Below are 22096 nucleotides of genomic sequence, written 5' to 3' on the forward strand. Positions count from 1 at the left end.
TTAAGTTTTAAAAGAAGAAGGCCAGGGGTGCCTGCGTGGCTCAGTTAGTTGAGTTTCTGTCTTCAGCTCAGGTCATGATCTCACAGTTGGTGAGTTCGAGCCCTGCATCAGGCTCTGTACTGAAAGCTGAGAGCCTGGAACCTTCTTTGGATTCTGTATCTCCCTCTCTCTCTGCCCCTCCCCTGCTCTCTCTCTCTCTCTCTCTCTTTCTCAAAAATAAATGAACTTTAAATAAATTTTTAAAAATTAAAAGCTAAAAGAAGAATGCAAATTGGCATACACAGTCTGGATCAGATGTTGTACTTAAAATGTCATGGGGTCAGAACCAGCATATATGACTCACCTCATGAATATGAACCTGTAGTAACAGAAACCCAGCATTGTTAGGCAGGTTTTGTTCTGATTTATTTTGTTCCTCCTCATGAGTGCCTTCCACAGTTTCTCATCTTCAGATCCCACTCTCTTTACAGTGTATTTCACACCTTTGCTGACCACTGGAAGCTCCAGGTGACCTGGAAATCAACCATGCTGGGGCCCAAATCCCTACTGCCTGGAAAATTCACAGAGCCTGACATCTTTTAGAAAGGATCTTTTTCTAAAAGGAGCTTTTAGAAGAACTACCCAATTTTCCCTTGGTAACAAACTGCCAAACAAAGCCCATTTCCACAGATGGTGGAGGACTTAGCTGCCTCCTGTATTGCTTTGAAGTTCAAGAATAAAATTCTGAAGGCCCAAGTGCAGTGGCAAATGGAACAAAATGTTGTCCTATAGGCTCAGATCCCAGAGCTCCAGGATCCCTGAACAACCAAGGAGGTTCAACCACTCCAGAATCCTTCAGAGACCCAGGATCCTAGGAACCCCCAGAACCCCTGGATCTCCCAATAGTCTGAGAGCACCAAGAATTCCCAGGAGTTGAGGATCCCTCATATCTCAGAGAGCCCCAGAAGCTCCCAGCCTGGGAGCCCCTAGCTTCCCAGGAGCATCAGAAAACACCAGTGGTACAGGAGACAAAGAAGACTTTGGAACCCTCAGCAGCCCCAGAGTCCCTGGAGCTTCCAGGAACTCATGAGTCCCAGGAACCTTCAGTGGTCTATGAGCTCTCAGCAGCCTGAAATTCCAAAATCTCATACAGGTCAAAAATCTCCAGAAGCATCCAATGGCCCAGGAACCCTACAAAGCCCTAGAAGTTAAGAAGACTCAGGAGCTCCCAGATACCTGGGATGTCCCAGTGGCCCAGAAGGCCCAGAATTCAGAACACCAAGATCTTCCAAGTTCCAGGAGCCCCAGGAGGTACCAGGAAACCGCAACGCACCTGGAACCCCTAAGCTTCCAACTCTCCAGGAGTTACTGGAACCTAGAGTGCTCCATGAGCCCCTGGATACTTTAGATGCCCAAGAATTCCTAGAGCCCTCCGCACTCCAGGAGTCCCTAAAGTGTCTAATAGCTGCTTTGACATCAGCAGGTTCAGAGTTCCCACAGTAACCCAGTGAGCTGGAGGCTGAAGCTTTCTCCCTAGAATACTGTTTAGCCTTCAGTGGAGATGTCCAGAAGCTTTCTGAGTTCCTGGTTCAATTGAATAGTTACATGAGAGTCAGTTACATGTAACCTACTGAAGCATCTGTGATGAGCTTTGTTGGCAGGTGCTTCTCAGATGAGGCAGGGATGTGATTTCAGCCCTTACTAGATATACAAAGCCCCCTGCTGGAGCAATTTGAAAATTTCATACAGTGCTCCAGGATACTTTTGACAATCCAGAAAACATGGAATATGTCAGTCACTGCATCCATCAGCTCTGCCAAAGGGAGGATCCTGCGCATCAGTATGTGATCCACTTCCATCTCATTGCTCAAGAGCTAAACTGGAATGAAAGCACTCTCTGCATACAATTTCAGGAAGGGCTTGACAGTTCTATACCAGATGAACTGTCTCACACAAGCCCAGCCACTGTCCTATCTAATCTGATCACTCAGTGCCTAGAAGATAAGCTGTAAGCATGATCCAAATCCACAAGGAGCAAGGCACTCTGAGGAGAGACCTGGGCCTAAAAGCTCACTAGCTGAAAACCAGCCTGTGCAACCTTCAAGCAATTGCACACCTCAGTGAAGCTGAACAAGCCCACTGCTGTGAAGCCCACTTGTGCCTCTGCTGTGGTCATCCTTGTCATGTTGCCAGAGATTGTCCTGTCAAGCTTCATCATGCACAGCAGGAAGGAAACATTTGAGGCTCAGCAGTAAGGGGGAACCCCAGTGGGCCAATCTACAAATATGCATTCCCCTCACTTCCAATATCCATGTCTCATACCCTATGGCTTACTGTTGAAATCCTACTGGGAAGACGACAGTTCTTTGAGCAAGCAATGGTGGATTCAGGCTGCTACAGAAACAGCATTGACCATTTTGTGGTTCTTAGAGAGAAGCTGCCCATCTGCAATAATATCTTCCTTCTGATGCTTGAAATGGTAAATGAGCGTCCACTGATTAATGGACCCATAACCAAGGAAACACCAACTATGGAAGTTAAAATTGTAAACCATGTTGAAGAGCTCCAGTTTGCCATTATTCATGTGCCATGGTACCCTCTGATTCTTGGAATTCACTGGCTTGAAACACATGATCCAAACACTGAGTGGAGTGCATTGTGTCCTTTCCATCCCATTATTGTCACTACAATTGCTTCAGACACAGGTGGCATAGAAGATGTCATGAGGAAATAAGTGCTGAATAGATCTTGTGTCCTAGTGACTGCTCCTAATGACCTGTCTTCTGATACCTCAGTTGTCGTCAGCATTTGCTGCTCTCAGAATCTTCCACTGAATCTCTAAGAATGAAATAAGGTACTTGTACAATGACACTGCCTCTCTGATCATGCAATGATCTCACATCAGGCAATAAACCTGATGACTTTGAGCTGTGTTTTTTTTTCACCAACTCTGCATGCCCCCACCTTGAACCCTGTGTTAATGTGGGGCTGTTTTAATTATAATTGATGTTAAAAATATACATGAAAATAAATATTAGAAACTAACATTGAAAAAGTGTAATTGTTAGCTTGACTTGACTTTTTATCAAGATTTTCTTTAACACAACAATTGCAACATTTTCTCAATGAAGAAAATAAAATTGCAAGTGATATTTTTTAAAAACACAATAAACATTGACAATTTCTAATGCTGTTTGAATTATTTCATGGTTTAGCTGAGGGAAGAGGAAAGGGACAAGTAAATTGGGAGACAGGGGATTGGAAAAGGCTTAACGTTTGGGTGAAGTTCTGAATATTCCAGGAATAGTCAGATCAGTGGGTGATGGGGTAGGGGGCAATGGAGAGAGTAGGGGAATAGTTGTGGTAAATGGAAATTTGTTAAGGTATGGAGGGTTTAGGGGAAAGGTAGAGGGAAGTTGAGAAGAGGGTTTAGGGAAGATTGGGAGGAAAAGTTGGAAAGGTTTCAGTTGAGAGCTAGGTGGTGCTGAGGGCAGGGGTGACAGGAAGGGAAAATTCCTACAAAAATAAAGGGGGCATAAACAGAGATATTGAGCAGCTTTTAAAGAAATTTTTTGGACTTCATAAGTTAACCAAACAAAAGCACTGAAGAAGGTAGTGAGGCCCCTCAGTGACCCAAATTTCTCAGTAAAGTGACAAGTTCTTATTCTCTGCGCCAGGCAAATTTGCCCTAGGGTTCAAGACTGTTAATCTCTTTTTGCTGGTGCATAGACATGAGGTGGCAGGGATCAACTTTCAACACATGCAGTTCATTAGTAGCCAACTATACCTCTCTACATATACAGGTTGCTCTGCCCTGCTAACCATGCTGCTTGCATGACACACAGAGAGCCAAGTCAATGAAAGGAACTTATGTTCTTATAGGCCTGAGACGGGGTAGTGTCCTAACTTAAAATCACACAAACATACACATTCCCACAAACTACATGGTGAGGGGAATCCAGGGTGGGAGCTTTAGGTAAGATATAAAAAAGTGATCAAAGTAAACTCTAATGCTTTTCCTCTGTGTTTTCAACATTCCTTTGAAAGTCTCTTTCTAAGGCCACTTGAAGGAGATTCTGACTTACTTAGACAAATAATCAAATACATAGTCATAACCCTAGAATGAGATAAATGAGGAGCCTACCATTCATTGAGCCCCTAATATTTTCCAGCTACAATATTAGGCATATCATACACATTAACTTATGCCTCAGAATAACCCAGTGAAGAAAGTAGGTTTGCTCCTATTTTATCAATGAGAAAATAGAGTCCCAACAAGGCCAGTTCACTTGCCTAAAGTCACAAAGTTAGTAAGTGGCAGAGACCTGTTGGGTCTTCACAGCCTGTGCCCTTTTTCCTACAGCATGCCAGTCTCCCTAATGGGGAGGTGTAAGGGCCAAATAAGATTGTTGCAGCAGAGAGCTAATTGAGATAAACCTAAAAAGGTAGGGTGGGGCTTAGAATAAAAATTTCAGGGACCATTTGGGTAGTAGTTATGTTTCTCCTGTTCCCTTGATCTCACCCCCAATCCCCTCACCACCCCATTGACTCCCAAACTTCTTATTTCATCTCTTGGAAGATCTCCTTTTGTTAAACTAATGACACAGCTGAATGTTCATTTCAGACAGTTAGCATAGATAATAAAATGTGTGACAGTAACAAATAAGCCAAACTGAAACTCTGTACAAGATGATAAAATTAACAGTAATAACTACCATCTAATGAGCACTTGGGTTTTGCCAGACATTGGACTAAGTGATTAGGGTATTTTCAAATGGCTGCAAGGTAGATATTATTGGCCTCTTTATATAAATCAAAGAAGTGAAACCCACTGAGATGAGGTCACTTGCCAAAGGTCACACTGCTAGGAATTAGTGGATTCTAAAAACAAACCCTGATCTGTCTCATTTCAAAGCTGGAATTCTAGCCAATACACCGCACTACTTCTCAGGCTAAGTAAACTTTACTCTTTATTAACCACTTTAACAATATTCACTAGACATGATTTCTATTACTTTAGAAAAAAGATATTAATTTGTTAGTGCATTTATTTATTCACTTAGCAAGCATTACTGAATGCTTGTAGTGTGCCAGGCACAGGCATCGAGGAAAAGGAAGAGAGGCACAAAGATGCCTTATGTATATGACTCACAGTTCTTGCTCTGATCACAGTTAACAGGGGAAGCTGTTGTGCAATATAGCACTTCTGGTATACAGAAGAGAGCACTAATTTTGCTGTGGACTAAAAAGTGTGTTTTGAGCTGGGTCTTGAAGGAATCTCATTGAAAACAAAAGGGAGAGCATGTTTTTCTAGATTGAATAAAGTGCTCACCAAAAAACAAGTTGTAAGGAAAAATAATAGTGTCATTAGAAAAGATAGTTCATTTCACTGGAGAGTAGGGATATGTGTACATATGTACAGGGTGAGTGGTGGGTGCCAGTGGGGAGATGACACTTAACAAGAAAGTTGGAAGTCTCAGGTAAAAGACCTATCTACCTGTATAAAGCATTTAAACTTTATCCTATGGGCAATTTTAAATCTTTTTTTTCCTGTCTTTCCCACCCCCCCGCATTAGATTTGTGGTTTTTTTTTTCCTTTCTTGTGGCAAAGTAATACACATTCGTTGTAACAAATTCATATATATCAGAAGTTTATAACATAAAAATAATATGTCCCTTAACTCACAAATTAGAATTTAAATAGAAAGAAACATGACTCATATATATTTTAGAAATTTCATAGCAATGTAGAAAATAAAAGGCAAAGTGATAAAGTACCCCCATTATTTTTTACTTTCTTAGATTTTATGAAGATGGGCTCAAACCATCAAAGACAAAGAATTAGAAATAAATTAAGTCTAATTTTCCCAAATATTTATGTTGAGTCCTTAGTATGAGCAAGACATTGAAGTATATACACACATATACAGGATATCCCAAACATCAAAAAAATTTATAGTCTAATAATGGATAAAAAGTTCATGAATTATAAGAAACTGCTTTTCCATTTGGGCATTTCAAATTTTAAAGATTTTAAATGGAAAGGATTTTCTAAAAAATATATATTCTGCAATATTGGCACAGATACAAAGAAAATACTTCCCTGTTTCCCTATTTAGCTAAGTTTTCTAAGGTTAAACTTTAATAGAAAAAATAATCCTTATATCTTTGGTAGCCTCCCTTCCTGGTTTGTTTCCTTAAAAAATATTTCATATTTCATGCTATCAAAGTACACTTGAAGTAGTCATGGTCATTCTATGGAGGAATTTATATATCCTTAAAATAACTGTTTATTTCTAAAGGTGTGTATATTTCTAAAACCATGTCCTTAAAGAACCTGTGTATTTCTAAAAGTATTTTATTGTTGTACTTTTTTAAATGTTTAATTACTTTTGAGAGACAGAGAGAGATAGAGCATGAGAGAGAGGGGGAAGAGCACAGAGAGAGGGAGACACAGAATCTGAAGCAGTCTTGAGGCTCTGAGCTGTCAGCACAGAGTATGATGTGGGGCTTGAACTCACGAAATGTAAAATCATGACCTAGGCCAAGATCAGATGTTCAATTGACAGAGCTACCCAGATGCCCCTAAAAGTTTTTAAAAAGATTTTGTTGTTTAGAGAGGGAGGGAGCCAAAACATAAGAGACTCTTAAAACCTGAGAACTGAGGTTTGATGGGGGGTGGGAGAGAGGGGAGGATGGGTGATGGGTATTGAGGAAGGCACCTGTTGGGATGAGCACTGGGTGTTGTATGGAAACCAGTTTGACAATAAATTTCATATTAAAAAAAATAAAAACATAAATAAATAAATAAGTATTTTGTAGGGACAGATGATTTTTTTAAATCCTACTGTAATAAACTTTGACATCTAGCATATTACTAGATATCAAATATTAAATGACAAAAGTAATATAGGGATCAGAGAATTAGAAGTCAGGATTAAGCTTCTGAGTTCATTGCTTACTTGCTGTATTACCTGTTTCATTTTCATTTCACTTTGGCATATATATTTATATTTGGCATATACAGATTTATATTTGTATAAATCCATAAATGCAGGTGTAAGAAACTTATGTCAAAGTGGCCACAAGATTGTTTAATAGGAGACAGACAAATATAACTCCTTGTTTACTGCTAGAAACCAAACCTTTGTGTGAAATCATGAAATTTATTAGGACAGTGAGTGGGTACGAAAACTTGTACCTATCTTTTCTTTCCCTCATCCCTTCCTCTCATTTCTGAACTGCAGGAGACTGAGCCCCCTTCGTCTTTCATGAGTCCATCACTAGGGAGTGTTTATTTGAAGGTTAATTTTGCTGCATTGGGTACTTCCTTTCTAACTTGCTATTATTTTGTAACACATATACTGATCCTTTTCCCTTCTCTCTGTACCCTGGGAAAATACAATGAAAAAATAAAAACTTATTGATTAAAAAATAAAAATACTGGAACATATTAATAGTTTTCCATTCAAAATTTTTAATTCTTAAGTGTGATTTTATTATGCCTTGTCCGTAATTGGTCTCTTTCTCATTATTTTGGACACAAGTACAATTTTACAATGAAAGTCAGTGTTAAAAAGAAGTTGAAATATGGAAATTCCCTTTGGCATTTACTTTTTGGGGAATGCCTTTAAATAATGTTGGAGTTCAGCTGCCTATTTTCTAATAACCATAAGAGCTTCACTGGCAATACAGCTGGTTCATTCGTTGCTTATTATGTGGTATTTGTGGTATAACTGACAGGAAAAAGCAATGTGAAAGACTAAGAAAAACAGTGAGCTCAGGTGTAGAGTTTCAGACATTCTGTTCTGTGTGGTTGTAAAATTTCATGCTTTCTTTTTCCCATGCAAATTTTAGGTTACCAGATATCCTGTGTACATATGACTGTTTTGTGTTGTTGTGTAAAATCACATTTTCATCTATATCAGAATACATAATGGTTCTCCCATTTGAGCCAAGTCAGGCACATTTTGACTACTGTTAGCATTTGTTCCCCACCCCCACTATCAACCTGATTGGAATATGTCACACATTTTCCAAACTAAAACACTTCACCAAACTTTCTCACATATTTGAATTATTTTGAGGCAGAATAATAACCAAAGTAATGGCCCTGTTAATCATATTAAATGATGATGGTAGTTGTTTCCTGTAGACATTATGACTTAATCAGAGGCCAGTTAAGTTTGACCTTTTAACTGTCAATTGTTTTTACCTAGTAATTATAGAAATAAATTCAAAATGGAAAATATGACAGTCTTATGAGTTTTACTTTTTAATTTAATTTTCGTTTGGTGGGGACATGAAAATTAGTCTGTTCACACTTGTTTTCTTTAGGTTGGCTAAATAGATGAAGAAGTAAGCTCAGGCCAATTTTAGAAAATTGTCACTTAAGTGATATACCTCAGGAAAGAGGTAGCATTTTAAATAATGTAGGAGGAAGAGGGAAGATGGTTGCATAGGAGGACGCTGGGCTCACTGCGCGTCCTGCTGATCACTTAGATTCCACCTACACCTGCCTAAATAACCCAGAAAACAGCCAGAGGATTAGCAGAACGGAGTCTCCGGAGCCAAGCGCAGACGAGAGGCCCACTGAAGAGGGTAGGAAGGTCGGCGAGGCGGTGCGTGCTCCACGGACTGGCAGGAGGGAGCCGGGGCAGAGGGGCGGCTCGCCGGCCAAGCAGAGCCCCCGAGTCTGGCTGGCAAAAGCGGAGGGGCCTGAAGGACTGTGTTCCCACAGCAAGCATGACTTAGTGTCTGGGAGGTCATAAGTTAACAGCTCTGCTCAGAAAGCTGGAAGGCTGGAGGACAAAGGGAGGGAGAGCTGCTGAGCCCCCAGACGACAGAGTTCAGTTTGGTGGAGAACAAAGGCACTCGCCAGCGCCATCTCCCCCGCCCATCCCCCAGCCAAAATCCCAAAGGGAACCAGTTCCTGCCAGGGAACTTGCTCGCTCCACGCAAACACCCAACTCTGTGCTTCCATGGAGCCAAACCTCTGGCAGCGGATCTGACTCCCTCCCACTGCCACAGGGCCCCTCTTGAAGTGGATCACCTAAGGAGAAGCGAGCTAAGCCTGCCGCTCCTGCCCCCGTGCACCTTGCCTACCGACACCAGCTAAGACGCCAGATCCCCAGCATCACAAGCCTGGCAGTGTGCAAGTAGCCCAGACAGGCCACCCCACCCCACAGTGAATCCCGCCCCTAGAGGAGGGGAAGAGAAGGCACAAACCAGTCTGACTGTGGCCCCAGAGGTGGGCTGGGGGCAGACATCAGGGCTGACTGCGGCTCCACCCACCAACTCCAGTTGTACACCACAGCACAGGGGAAGTGCCCTGCAGGTCCACACCACTCCAGGGACTATCCAAAATGACCAAACAGAAGAATTCCCCTCAGAAGAATCTCCAGGAAATAACAACAGCTAATGAACTGATCAAAAGGATTTAAATAATATAACAGAAAGTGAATTTAGAATAATAGTCATAAAATTAATCCCTGGGCTTGAAAACAGTATAGAGGACAGCAGGGAATCTCTTGCTACAGAGATCAAGGGACTAAGGAACAGTCACGATGAGCTGAAAAACGCTTTAAACGAAATGCAAAACAAAGTGGAAACGATGACAGCTCGGATTGAAGAGGCAGAGGAGAGAATAGGTGAACTAGAAGATAAAGTTATGGAAAAAGAGGAAGCTGAGAAAAAGAGAGATAAAAAAAATCCAGGAGTATGAGGGGAAAATTAGAGACTAAGTGATACACTAAAAAGAAATAATATACGCATAATTGGTATATTCCTCCCAGAGGAGGAAGAGAGAGGGAAAGGTGCTGAAGGGGTACTTGAAGAAATTATAGCTGAGAACGTCCCTGAAGTGGGGAAGGAAAAAGGCATTGAAATCCAAGAGGCACAGAGAACTCCCTTCAGACATAACTTGAATCGATCTGCACGACATATCATAGTGAAACTGGCAAAAAAAAGGATAAAGAGAAAATTCTGAAAGCAGCAAGGGATGAACGTGCCCTCACATATAAAGGGAGACCTATAAGACTCGTGACTGATCTCTCTTTTGAAACTTGGCAGGCCAGAAAGAATTGGCACGATAACTTCAGTGTGCTAAACACGAAAAATATGCAGCCGAGAATCCTTTATCCAGCAAGTCTGTCATTTAGAATAGAAGGAGAGATAAAGGTCTTCCCAAACAAACAAAAACTGAAGGAATTTGTCACCACTAAACCAGCCCTACAAGAGATCCTAAGGGGGACCCTGTGAGACAAAGTACCAGAGACATCACTACAAGCATAAAACATACAGACATCACAATGACTCTAAACCCGTATCTTTCTATAATAACACTGCATGTAAATGGATTAAATGTGCCAACCAAAAGACATAGGGTATCAGAATGGATAAAAAAACAAGACCCATCTATTTGCTGTCTACAAGAGACTCATTTTAGACCTGAGGACACCTGTAGATTGAAAGTGAGGGGATGGAGAACTATTTATCATGCTACTGGAAGCCAAAAGAAAGCTGGAGTAGCCATACTTATATCAGACAAACTAGACTTTAAATTAAAGGCTGTAACAAGAGATGAAGAAGGGCATTATATAACAGTGACAGGGTCTATCCATCAGGAAGAGCTAACAATTATAAATGTCTATGCGCCGAATACCGGAGCCCCCAAATATATAAAACAATTACTCACAAACAGAAGCAACCTTATTGATAAGAATGTGGTAATTGCAGGGGACTTTAACACTCCACTTACAGAAATGGATAGATCATCTAGACACATGGTCAATAAAGAAACAAGGGCCCTGAATGACACATTGGATAAGATGGACTTGACAGATATATTTACAACTCTGCATCCCAAAGCAACAGAATATACTTTCTTCTCTAGTGCACATGGAACATTCTCCGAGATAGATCATATACTGGGTCACAAAACAGCCCTTCATAAGTATACAAGAATTGAAATTATACCATGCATACTTTCAGACCACGATGCTATGAAGCTTGAAATCAACCACAGGAAAAAAGTCTGGAAAACCTCCAAAAGCATGGAGGTTAAAGAACACCCTACTAACAAATGAGTGGGTCAACCAGGCAATCAGAGAAGAAATTTAAAAATATATGCAAACAAACGAAAATGAAAAGACACCAATCCAAACGCTTTGGGACGCAGTGAAGGCAGTCCGGAGAAGAAAATACATTGCAATCCAGGCCTATCTCAAGAAACAAGAAAAGTCCCAAATACAAAATCTAACAGCACACCTAAAGGAAATAGAAGCAGAACAGCAAAGGCAGCCTAAACCCAGCAGAAGAAGAGAAATAATAAAGATCAGAGCAGAAATAAACAATATAGAATCTAAAAAAACTGTAGAGCAGATCAACGAAACCAAGAGTTGGTTTTTTGAAAAAATAAACAAAATTGACAAACCTCTAGCCAGGCTTCTCAAAAAGAAAAGGGAGATGACCCAAATAGATAAAATCATGAATGAAAATGGAATTATTACAACCAATCCCTCAGAGATACAAACAATTATCAGGGAATACTATGAAAAATTATATGCCAACAAATCGGACAACCTGGAAGTAATGGACAAATTCCTGAACACCCACACTCTTCCAAAACTCCATGAGGAGGAAATAGAAAGCTTGAACAGACCCATCACCAGCGAAGAAATTGAATCGGTTATCAAAAATCTCCCAACAAATAAGAGTCCAGGACCAGATGGCTTCCCAGGGGAGTTCTACCAGACGTTTAAAGCAGAGATAATACCTATCCTTCTCAAGCTATTCCAAGAAATAGAAAGGGAAGGAAAACTTCCAGACTTATTCTATGAAGCCAGTATTACTTTGATTCCCAAACCAGACAGAGACCCAGTAACAAAAGAGAACTACAGGCCAATATCCCTGATGAATATGGATGCAAAAATTCTCAATAAGATACTAGCAAATCGAATTCAATGGCATATAAAAAGAATTATTCACCATGATCAAGTGGGATTCATTCCTGGGATGCAGGGCTGGTTCAACATTCACAAATCAATCAACGTGATACATCACATTAACAAAAAAAAAAAGAAGAATCATATGATCCTGTCATTCGATGTAGAAAAGGCCTTTGACAAAATCCAGCACCCTTTCTTAATAAAAACCCTTGAGAAAGTCGGGATAGAAGGAACATACTTAAACATCAAAGCCATTTATGAAAAGCCCACAGCTAACATCATCCTCAATGGGGAAAACCTGAGAGCTTTTTCCCTGAGATCAGGAACACGACAAGGATGCCCACTCTCACCGCTGTTGTTTAACATAGTGCTGGAAGTTCTAGCATCAGCAATCAGAAAACAAAAGGAAATCAAAGGCATCAAAATTGGCAAAGATGAAGTCAAGCTTTCGCTTTTTGCAGATGACATGATATTATAGATGGAAAATCCGATAGACTCCACCAAAAGTCTGCTAGAACTGATACATGAATTCAGCAAAGTTGCAGGATACAAAATCAATGTACAGAAATCAGTTGCATTCTTATACACTAACAATGAAGCAACAGAAAGACAAATAAAGATACTGATCCCATTCACAATTGCACGAAGAAGCATAAAATACCTAGGAATCAATCTAACCAAAGATGAAAAGGTCTGTATGCTGAAAGCTATAGAAAGCTTATGAAAGTAATTGAAGAAGATATAAAGAAATGGAAAGACATTACCTGCTCATGGATTGGAAGAATAAATATTGTCAAAATGTCAATAGTACCCAAAGCTATCTACACATTCAATGCGATCCCAATCAAAATTGCACCAGCATTCTTCTCGAAACTAGAACAAGCAATCCTAAAATTCATATGGAACCACAAATGACCCCGAATAGCCAAAGGAATTTTGAAGAAGAAGACCAAAGCAGGAGGCATCACAATCCCACACTTTAGCCTCTACTACAAAGCTGTCATCATCAAGACAGCATGGTATTGGCACAAAAACAGACACATACCAATGGAATAGAATAGAAACCCCAGAACTAGACCCACAAACGTATGGCCAACTCATCTTTGACAAAGCAGGAAAGAACATCCAATGGAAAAAAGACAATCTCTTTAACAAATGGTGCTGGGAGAACTGGACATCAACATGCAGAAGGTTGAAACTAGACCACTTTCTGACACCATTCATAAAAACAAACTCATAGTGGATAAAGGACCTGAATGTGAGACAGGAAACTATCAAAACCTTAGAGGAAAAAGCAGGAAAAGACCTCTCTGACCTCAGCCGTAGCAATCTCTTACTCGACACATCCACAAAGGCAAGGGAATTAAAAGCAAAAGTGAATTACTGGGACCTTAATAAGATAAAAAGCTTCTGCACAGCAAAGGACACAACCAACAAAACTAAAGGAAACCAACGGAATGGGAAAAGATATTTGCAAATGACATATTGGACAAAGGGCTAGTGTCCAAAATCTATAAAGAGCTCACCAAACTCCACACCCGAAAAACAAATAACCCAGTGAAGAAATGGGCAGAAAACATGAATAGACACTTCTCTAAAGAAGTCATCCGGATGGCCAACAGGCACATGAAAAGATGTTCAGCGTCGCTCCTTATCAGGGAAATACAAATCAAAAGCACACTCAGGTATCACCTCACGCCAGTCAGAGTGGCCAAAATGAACAAATCAGGAGACTATAGATGCTGGAGAGGATGTGGAGAAACGGGAACCCTTTTGCCCTGTTGGTGGGAATGCAAATTTGTACAGCCGCTCTGGAAAGCAGTGTGGAGGTTCCTCAGAAAATTAAAAATAGACCTACCCTATGACCCAGCAATAACACTGCTAGGAATTTATCCAAGGGACACAGGAGTACTGATGCATAGGGGCACTTGTACCCCAATGTTTATAGCAGCACTCTCAACAATAGCCAAATTGTGGAAAGAGCCTAAATGTCCATCAACTGATGAATGGATAAAGAAATTGTGGTTTATATACACAATGGAATACTATGTGGCAATGAGAAAGAATGAAATATGGCCTTTTGTAGCAACGTGGATGGAACTGGAGAGTGTGATGCTAAGTGAAATAAGCCATACAGAGAAAGACAGATACCATATGGTTTCACTCTTATGTGGATCCTGAGAAACTTAACAGGAACCCATGGGGGAGGGGAAGGAAAAAAAAAAGAGGTTAGAGTGGGAGAGAGCCAAAGCATAAGAGACTGTTGAGAACTGAGAGCAAACTGAGGGTTGATGGGGGGTGGGAGGGAGGAGATGGTGGGTGATGGGTATTGAGGAGGGCACCTTTTGGGATGAGCACTGGGTGTTGTATGGAAACCAATTTGACAATAAATTTCATATATTAAAAAATAAATAAATAAATAAATAAAATAAATAATGTAATATTCTTATAAATAGAGTGCTTATGTATATTACATATATATGTATTATATAATACATATATATGAAAAATACAAATCTATATATGCCAAATATAAATATATATGCCAAAGTTGTTATTTCTATTTTCAAATAATTTGATTATAATTATACCAAGGCTACTTAGTAAAACAATTATATAAAACTTTATTGGATCTTGCTTTGACTTACAATATAGAATACCTGATGGATAACAAATACTTACCAGAGGTTTGTGATTTAAATTAATTAATTCAAATTAATTTAAACAGGTATTTTATTTATTTTTTCATTATTAAATATGTGTTTATTACTATGAGCTAAATTCTTATTCGATTATTTTCTAATGGCATTTTCTTTTGTATATGGTCTTTTGTACATACATTTATTGAGGTAGATCTTATTGTCTTAACAATTTTATGTACTCCATATAACTAATATTAACTTTTGTCATATTTATTAAAATTATTATTCTGTTGATTGCTTTACTTTATTTAATATTTTTTTCATTTGAGTAGAGCTGACACAGAATATTACATTAGTTTCAGGTGTACAACATAGTAATTCAACTTCTCTGTACCTTATGCTATTGTTACCACAAGCATAGCTACCTTACCACAGTATAAAATTATCATTGACTATATTCCCTATGCTGTGCCTTTTATTCCTATGACTGATCCGTTCCCTAACTGGAAGCTTGGAGCAGACATTTTAGTACCATGAAGGTCTTTGGGGTCATCGTTACAAACATAAGATATTATAACATTTTTATTTAACCAACATTTTTAACTTTCATGATGGTTTTTTAACATGAGTTTTTTTTTTCATTTGATACTTCCTCTAACTTCATTGGGTAGATAAAGCAAGTATTATTATTCCCATTTCATAAATGAAATGGGTGAAATAGGTGAAACTTTTAAGTTCTTGAGTGACTTGGATATACATTCATCTTCTCTTTCTTAGTCACCTGACCCTACTTTCTGCATGGAAACACCCCCCTCACTGATTCTGCTTCTCTCAACCCTAAGATTAGAGATTAACATAGGTTTGGTCCACCCAAATACAAGTGTATTAGTATAAATCACATAAAGGAATTGTTTTGACACCAGACACTGGGAACAAGGGATGGAGTGTTGTTAGTTTCTTCAGGATTTTTGCACCAATTACTTAAGAGTGGTGGGAAGATACCCCACAAATCAAATATGTATGTGTAAGGGCTTTTATTGGGAACGAGAATGGAAGAGAGGATATGGTAGGAGTCAAGTTTTTAGGACAGAAGATCTGGCCCAAAATAGGAAAGAGGAGAATGGGAACACACAAGAAAGGATGGCTCAAGACATCCACCCTTCAAGAGGGGTCACCAAGCTGTGTTTCAGATTCTTTTCCTGGTGCAGAACTTTTTGTTAAAGATGATTTAGCTATTTTTCTCAATACAAAAAGAAGTGTGTATACAATAAAATCCCAAAATAACATGGAAAAAAAACCAATACATATTTACACAAATCAGGCCACCTAGCAATCTTACCTAACAATCAGACATTAATGAAGTCTTGCAAAACTCAGACAAATACAATAACTAGAAGGGGGCAGCAATTGGGAGAGAAAAGAACACAAGATCAGACACCCATTACCCAGTGTGTTCTATTGCATTTGCCCTGTTTCAATACAGGAAGGTAGGTTGTGGTGATCTCACAGCATGTAAATAAAACCTTATTTTCTCCTTTAGCTACCACTACACTAATCACTGATGCAGCAGGGCAGAACACTAGCTCTGGACACGACAAAGAAGACATGGTTTAAGATATCTCTGGAAGCCAAGAAAAGCCCAGAATTTATACAGGTTAAGAAATTTAGTCTTTCTTCATGCACCCATGCCTGGGAAGCTCAAGATGGGTGCAGATGTATTGTTCTTAAACCTATCCTTACCAACTCATTTTTTTAAACACACACACACACACACACACACTCACACACACTATTGTGAATGGTAGGCCTAACCCAATCCAGTGAAAGATGGATCTAGTATGTAAAGTGAGTCCTTTGCCCTGGAAGTATAGATCCAGAAAAGGAATCCTTTATTACACCTATGTATCAGTTCTAGCAGAATTTTGGTGGAGTCTATCAGGTTTTCCATGTATAATATCATGTCATCTGCAAAAAGTGAAAGCTCAAATTTTCTTTGCCAATTTTGATGCCTTTGATTTCCTTTTGTTGTCTGATTGCTGATGCTAGAACTTCCAACACTATGTTGAACAACAGGGGTGAGACACCCACTCTAACAGGGTGGACATCCCTGTCCTGTTCCTGATCTCAGGGAGAAAGCTCTCAGTTTTTCCCCATTGAGGATTATATTAGCTGTGGGCTTTTTATAAATGGCTTTTATGATGTTTAAGTATGTTCCTTCTATCCTGACTTTCTCAAGGGTTTTTATTAAGAAAGGGTGCTGGATTTTGTCAAATGCTTTTTCTGCATCGATTGACAGGATCATATGGTTCTTCTCTTTTCTTTTATTAATGTGGTGTATCACATTGATTGATTTGCGAATGCTGACCCAGCCCTGCATCCCAGGAATGAATCCCACTTGATCATGGTGAATAATTCTTTTTATATGCTGTTGAATTCGATTTGCTAGTATCTTATTGAGAATTTTTGCATCCATATTCATCAGGGATATTGGCTTGTAGTTCTCATTTTTACTGGGTCTCTGCTGGTTTGGTAATCAAAATAATACTGGCTTCATAGAATGAGTCTGGAAGTTTTCCTTCCCTTTCTATTTTTTTATTTTTTTTATTTATTTATTTTTTAATTTTATTTATTTATTTATTTATTTTTTTGGACAACTTGAGAAGGATAGGTATTATCTCTGCTTTAAACGTCTGGTAGAACTCCCCTGGGAAGCCATCTGGTCCTGGACTCTTATTTGTTGGGAGATGTTTGATAACCGATTCAATTTCTTCGCTGGTTATGGGTCTGTTCACGCTTTCTATTTCTTCCTGTTTGAGCTTGGAAGTGTGTGGGTGTTTAGGAATTTTTCCATTTCTTCCAAGTTGTCCAGTTTGTTGGCATATAATTTTTCATAGTATTCCCTGATAATTGCTTGTATTTCTGGGGGGTTGGTTGTAATAATTACATGTTCATTCATGATTTTATCTATTTAGATAATCTCCCTTTTCTTTTTGAGAAGCCTGGCTAAAGGTTTATCACTTTTGTTTATTTTTCAAAAAACCAACTCTTGGTTTTATTGGTCTGCTCTACAGATTTTTTAGATTCTATATTGTTTATTTCTGCTCTGATCTTTATTATTTCTCTTCTTCTGCTGGGTTTGGGTTGTCTTTGCTGTTCTGCTTCTATTTCCTTTAGGTGTGCTGTTAGATTTTGTATTTGGGATTTTTCTTGTTTCTTGAGATAGGCCTGGATTATATGTATTTTCCTCTCAGGACTGTCTTCACTGCATCCCAAAGCTTTTGGATTGTTGTCTTTTCGTTTTCATTTGTTTCCATATATGTTTTTAATTTCTTCTCTAATTGCCTGGTTGACCCATTAATTCTTTTTGTGTGTGTGTGTGCTTTTATTTTATTTTATTTTTTTATTTTATATATGAAATTTATTGTCAAATTGGTTTCCATACAACACCCAGTGCTCATCCCAAAAGGTGCCCTCCTCAATACCCATCACCCACCCTCTCCTCCCTCCCACCCCCCTTCAACCCTCAGTTTGCTCTCAGTTCTCAAAAGTCTCTTATGCTTTGGCTCTCTCCCACTCTAACCTCTTTTTTTTTTCCTTCCCCTCCCCCATGGGTTCCTGTTAAGTTTCTCAGGATCCACATAAGAGTGAAACCATATGGTATCTGTCTTTCTCTGTATGGCTTATTTCACTTAGCATCACACTCTCCAGTTCCATCCACGTAGCTAGAAAAGGCCATATTTCATTTTTTCTCATTGCCACGTAGTATTCCATTGTGTATATAAACCACAAAAGATATTTGCAAATGACATATTGGACAAAGGGCTAGTATCCAAAATCTATAAAGAGCTCACCAAACTCCACACCCGAAAAACAAATAACCCAGTGGAGAAATGGGCAGAAAACATGAATAGACACTTCTCTAAAGAAGACATCTGGATGGCTAACAGGCACATGAAAAGATGTTCAGCATCGCTCCTTATCAGGGAAATACAAATCAAAACCACACTCAGGTATCACCTCACGCCAGTCAGAGTGGCCAAAATGAACAAATCAGGAGACTATAGATTCTGGAGAGGATGTGGAGAAAAGGGAACCCTCTTGCACTGTTGGTGGGAATGCAAATTTGTACAGCCACTCTGGAAAGCAGTGTGGAGGTTCCTCAGAAAATTAAAAATAGACCTACCCTATGACCCAGCAATAGCACTGCGAGGAATTTATCCAAGGGATACAGGAGTACTGATGCATAGGGGCACTTCTACCCCAATGTTCATAGCAGGACCCATTAATTATTTAGTAGGGTGTTCTTTAACCTCCATGGTTTTGGAGGTTTTCCAGACCTTTTCTTGAAGTTGATTTCAAGCATCATCGCATTGTGGTCTGAAAGTATGCATGGTATGATCTCAATTCTTGTATACTTATGAAGGGCTGTTTTGTGACCCACTATGTGATCTATCTTGGAGAAGGTTCCATTTGCACTGGAGAGGAAAGTATATTCTGTTGCTTTGGGATGCAGAGTTCTAAATATAATCTGTCAAGTCCATCTGATCCAATGTATTATTCAGGGCCCTTATATCTTTATTGATCCTGTGTGTAGATGATCTATCCTTTGTTCTAAGTGGAGTATTAAAGTCCCCTGCAATTACCACATTCTTATCAATAAGGTTGCTTCTGTTTTTGAGTAATTGTTTTATATATTTGGGGGGCTCCCGTATTCGGCGCATAGACATTTATTATTGTTTAGCTCTTCCTCATGGATAGGCCCTGTAATGATTATATAATGCCCTTCTTCATCTCTTGTTACAGCCTTTAATTTAAAGTCTAGTTTGTCTGATATAAGTATGGCTACTCCAGCTTTCTTTTGACTTCCAGTAGCAGGATAGATAGTTCTCCTTAATTAACAGGTGGTAGTGAAAAAATTGCCTTCGTGCATCTTAATTTGAGTACAATGGTGTCAAATTTTTTGTATTAGGCCATTTATACTTATTGAGAAGCAATTTCCCATGCTTGACCAGGGAAACCTTCAAAAAAATCTGAATTTCTACCTCCTGAAACAGCTGGAGAACACAAAATATCTCCCACTCCCCCTGGTTCTACACCTGGATGGTGTTGGATGGCTTCCATTTGACCTTGAATGCCTATAATTGTCCAAATCTGGTGGCAATAATACCAATATTGTCTGGTCACTATTTTCCTTTAATAATTAATTACTCAAAGGTAAATCAAGTAGAGAAATCTCAAATGGCGAGATTTATTCCCTAATCTTGAAGCTGCCAATATCTGGGTGAGCCATTTACCAGTGAAATAACAAGTGTATCAGCAAGGGATTTGATGAATGAGTTTGGGAATGTTGCACAACCATGTCTGATCATAATTTAATTATTTGCATCATCCATCATTCCATTTTATGGGAAGAATATTAAATACATCCTACTAATAGAGAACCTTTGCTGATTATAACCTCTTTTGAACATAGCTTCAATTCTTAGCTATAAAAACGAATGGTTTATATGAAGTCTTAAGTAAAGAAGTAACTCCATTCCAGGGTGCCACTGAAGAGAGATTAGGGAAGGGAGGAAGACTTAAGAATTACTCTTCTTGAGTTTTGAATAAAGCATAAATACAACTATTGCAGGTTCATAAAGTGATCTCTTGAAAATCCACTCATTTTCTTCCAGTCAAGCACGGGATTTCTTGGTGTCCTTCTTCAAATACTTTTTCACCCATACTATCATTCCAAAGCAGATAACTGACTTTCTAGACACCCTTCTCATTTGAGGAACTATGAAACTAATGGGTACCACCACTATGAACAGGCTAGAGGAATAGAGACCTTTGATTATCTGCCTTTCCCATTCTTACCCTGATCAACGATAATCTCAGTCTGGCTGTAGCACTAAAACAGAACCTATCAAGTGTTATTGACTCAAGTGGTTGGGGGGAATTAAATGGAAGTCAATATACAAGTCACAATTATATTTACTAATTCAAGTTTTGTGAAGAGTAGTGAGCAAGTGTTCAATTCCTCTGCTTTTTAAGTTCAGAAAACAAAGTTTTCTTAAAATAAATGTAAAAATAATAACACAGTTTTATTGAAAGAGAGATATACTTGGATGGAGGAACACAAGGATTGGTGAATGATGAAACAATAAAAAATTGGAATGATAAAACAAAGGACAGAGATAAGCATTTATCTCTCCTTCCCTGGATCAGACCCCCACGCTCCTAAATTCTGTGTCTCATCTGGAAGTCTTCCTTTTCCAACCCCTATGGCATCCTGGATTCCTAGAAATTCCCACCTCAAGCTTTACAAGTTGTTTGATTCCCAGTTCTCCATATTTTCACTGTCTTTACAGTCTTTAAAAGATTATTTCTCTTCCTGCCTTAGCCTCTCTGGTTTCACCAGATAGTTATGCTGTGGTTGCTTGTTTTTTCCCCAAGTTTCTAGTATTTTTTTTTTACTTTCAGCCATCTGTATCCTGAGATTTTAGATAGTCTCCAGGGTTTTCTGAGTTATTAATCTTTAAATTCCACCTCTTATTTTTTCCTACCCCATATCTGTATTTTGTCAATATTCCAGTTTGGATTTGTTTTTTCATCTTTCTAAATGATGTTGAATTTAGTGGAATTTCAAAGTTCAAAGAAGCTATGAAGGTCATCAAATTCAGTCCACATGTTGAAATTTTAATCTCCCTCAACTCCCTCAATCTCCTCACCCTAACTGCATCCCTCTGGCTATTAGAAAGGATTTTCTTAGATTTAGCTTATATTTTTCTTTCTGTGTCTTCATTCTTGGGATTGCATAGACAAAACTGTTGTCATGGCCATATGATAACATTTCAGCTCTCTGAATAAATTTACTGTGTCCCCCATTCCACTGAAACCTCAAGCCTTCTCTAGATTAAACAGACCAAGTCCCTTTGAGAGTTATGTTATAGACATATTTTAAAAGCCCCACAGAATTATTGTTTTCCTCAAAATAATAATAATAATAATATCATATAGTTTCTGTACAGAAAAAGTCCTCTGTCTTGTAGTACTATATTTACCTAATTGGCATTTAGAATATGGTCACTAAATATGCTTAAAATAACTGACATTTTAGTTTTTAGCATAAGTGGGTTTAACAATGGGACAAAAGTTGATGACTGCCATGCTTTCCTTAAATCATTTCTTGATCTCCACATTCTTCCAAGTAGGTTAGATAATCTTACATTTTTCTTCACAGCATTTTCATCATTTTAACATTTTTGTAATTATTTCTTTAATCTCATCTTTCTGAGGAGAGTATAAGCTCCAATAAAGCCAAGAGTCAAGAACAAAGTTCGTTTATATGCAAATGCTAATACAGACTCTGGCACATAATAGAGATTTCACATATATGTATTGATAAAAAGCATGAATCAAAGAGTTCTGTTATAGTCCTGGAATTTGTTTTTTTTTTTTTTTTTTTTTTTTTGTCATCTTTATTTTTTTTTTTTTTTTTTTTTTTTTTTTTTTTTTTTTGTAATAATTTTTTTTTTTTATTTT

The 22096-nt window shown here is 38.6% G+C and overlaps 1 protein-coding gene across 1 annotated transcript; it reads left to right on the forward strand.

The window, feature by feature from the left end:
- Positions 1–669: 669 nt before the first annotated feature.
- On the forward strand, positions 670–2221 carry RTL3 (retrotransposon Gag like 3). Its single transcript, XM_040467898.1, is given in 5 exon segments — positions 670–797; positions 1230–1723; positions 1726–1976; positions 1978–2090; positions 2092–2221. Coding segments are annotated over 5 exon segments (1116 nt in total).
- The last annotated feature ends 19875 nt before the right edge of the window (positions 2222–22096 follow it).

The sequence above is a fragment of the Herpailurus yagouaroundi genome, unplaced genomic scaffold (assembly GCF_014898765.1).
Source record: "Herpailurus yagouaroundi ecotype Mexico unplaced genomic scaffold, PumYag 67623, whole genome shotgun sequence".
Classification (NCBI taxonomy): domain Eukaryota; kingdom Metazoa; phylum Chordata; class Mammalia; order Carnivora; family Felidae; genus Herpailurus; species Herpailurus yagouaroundi.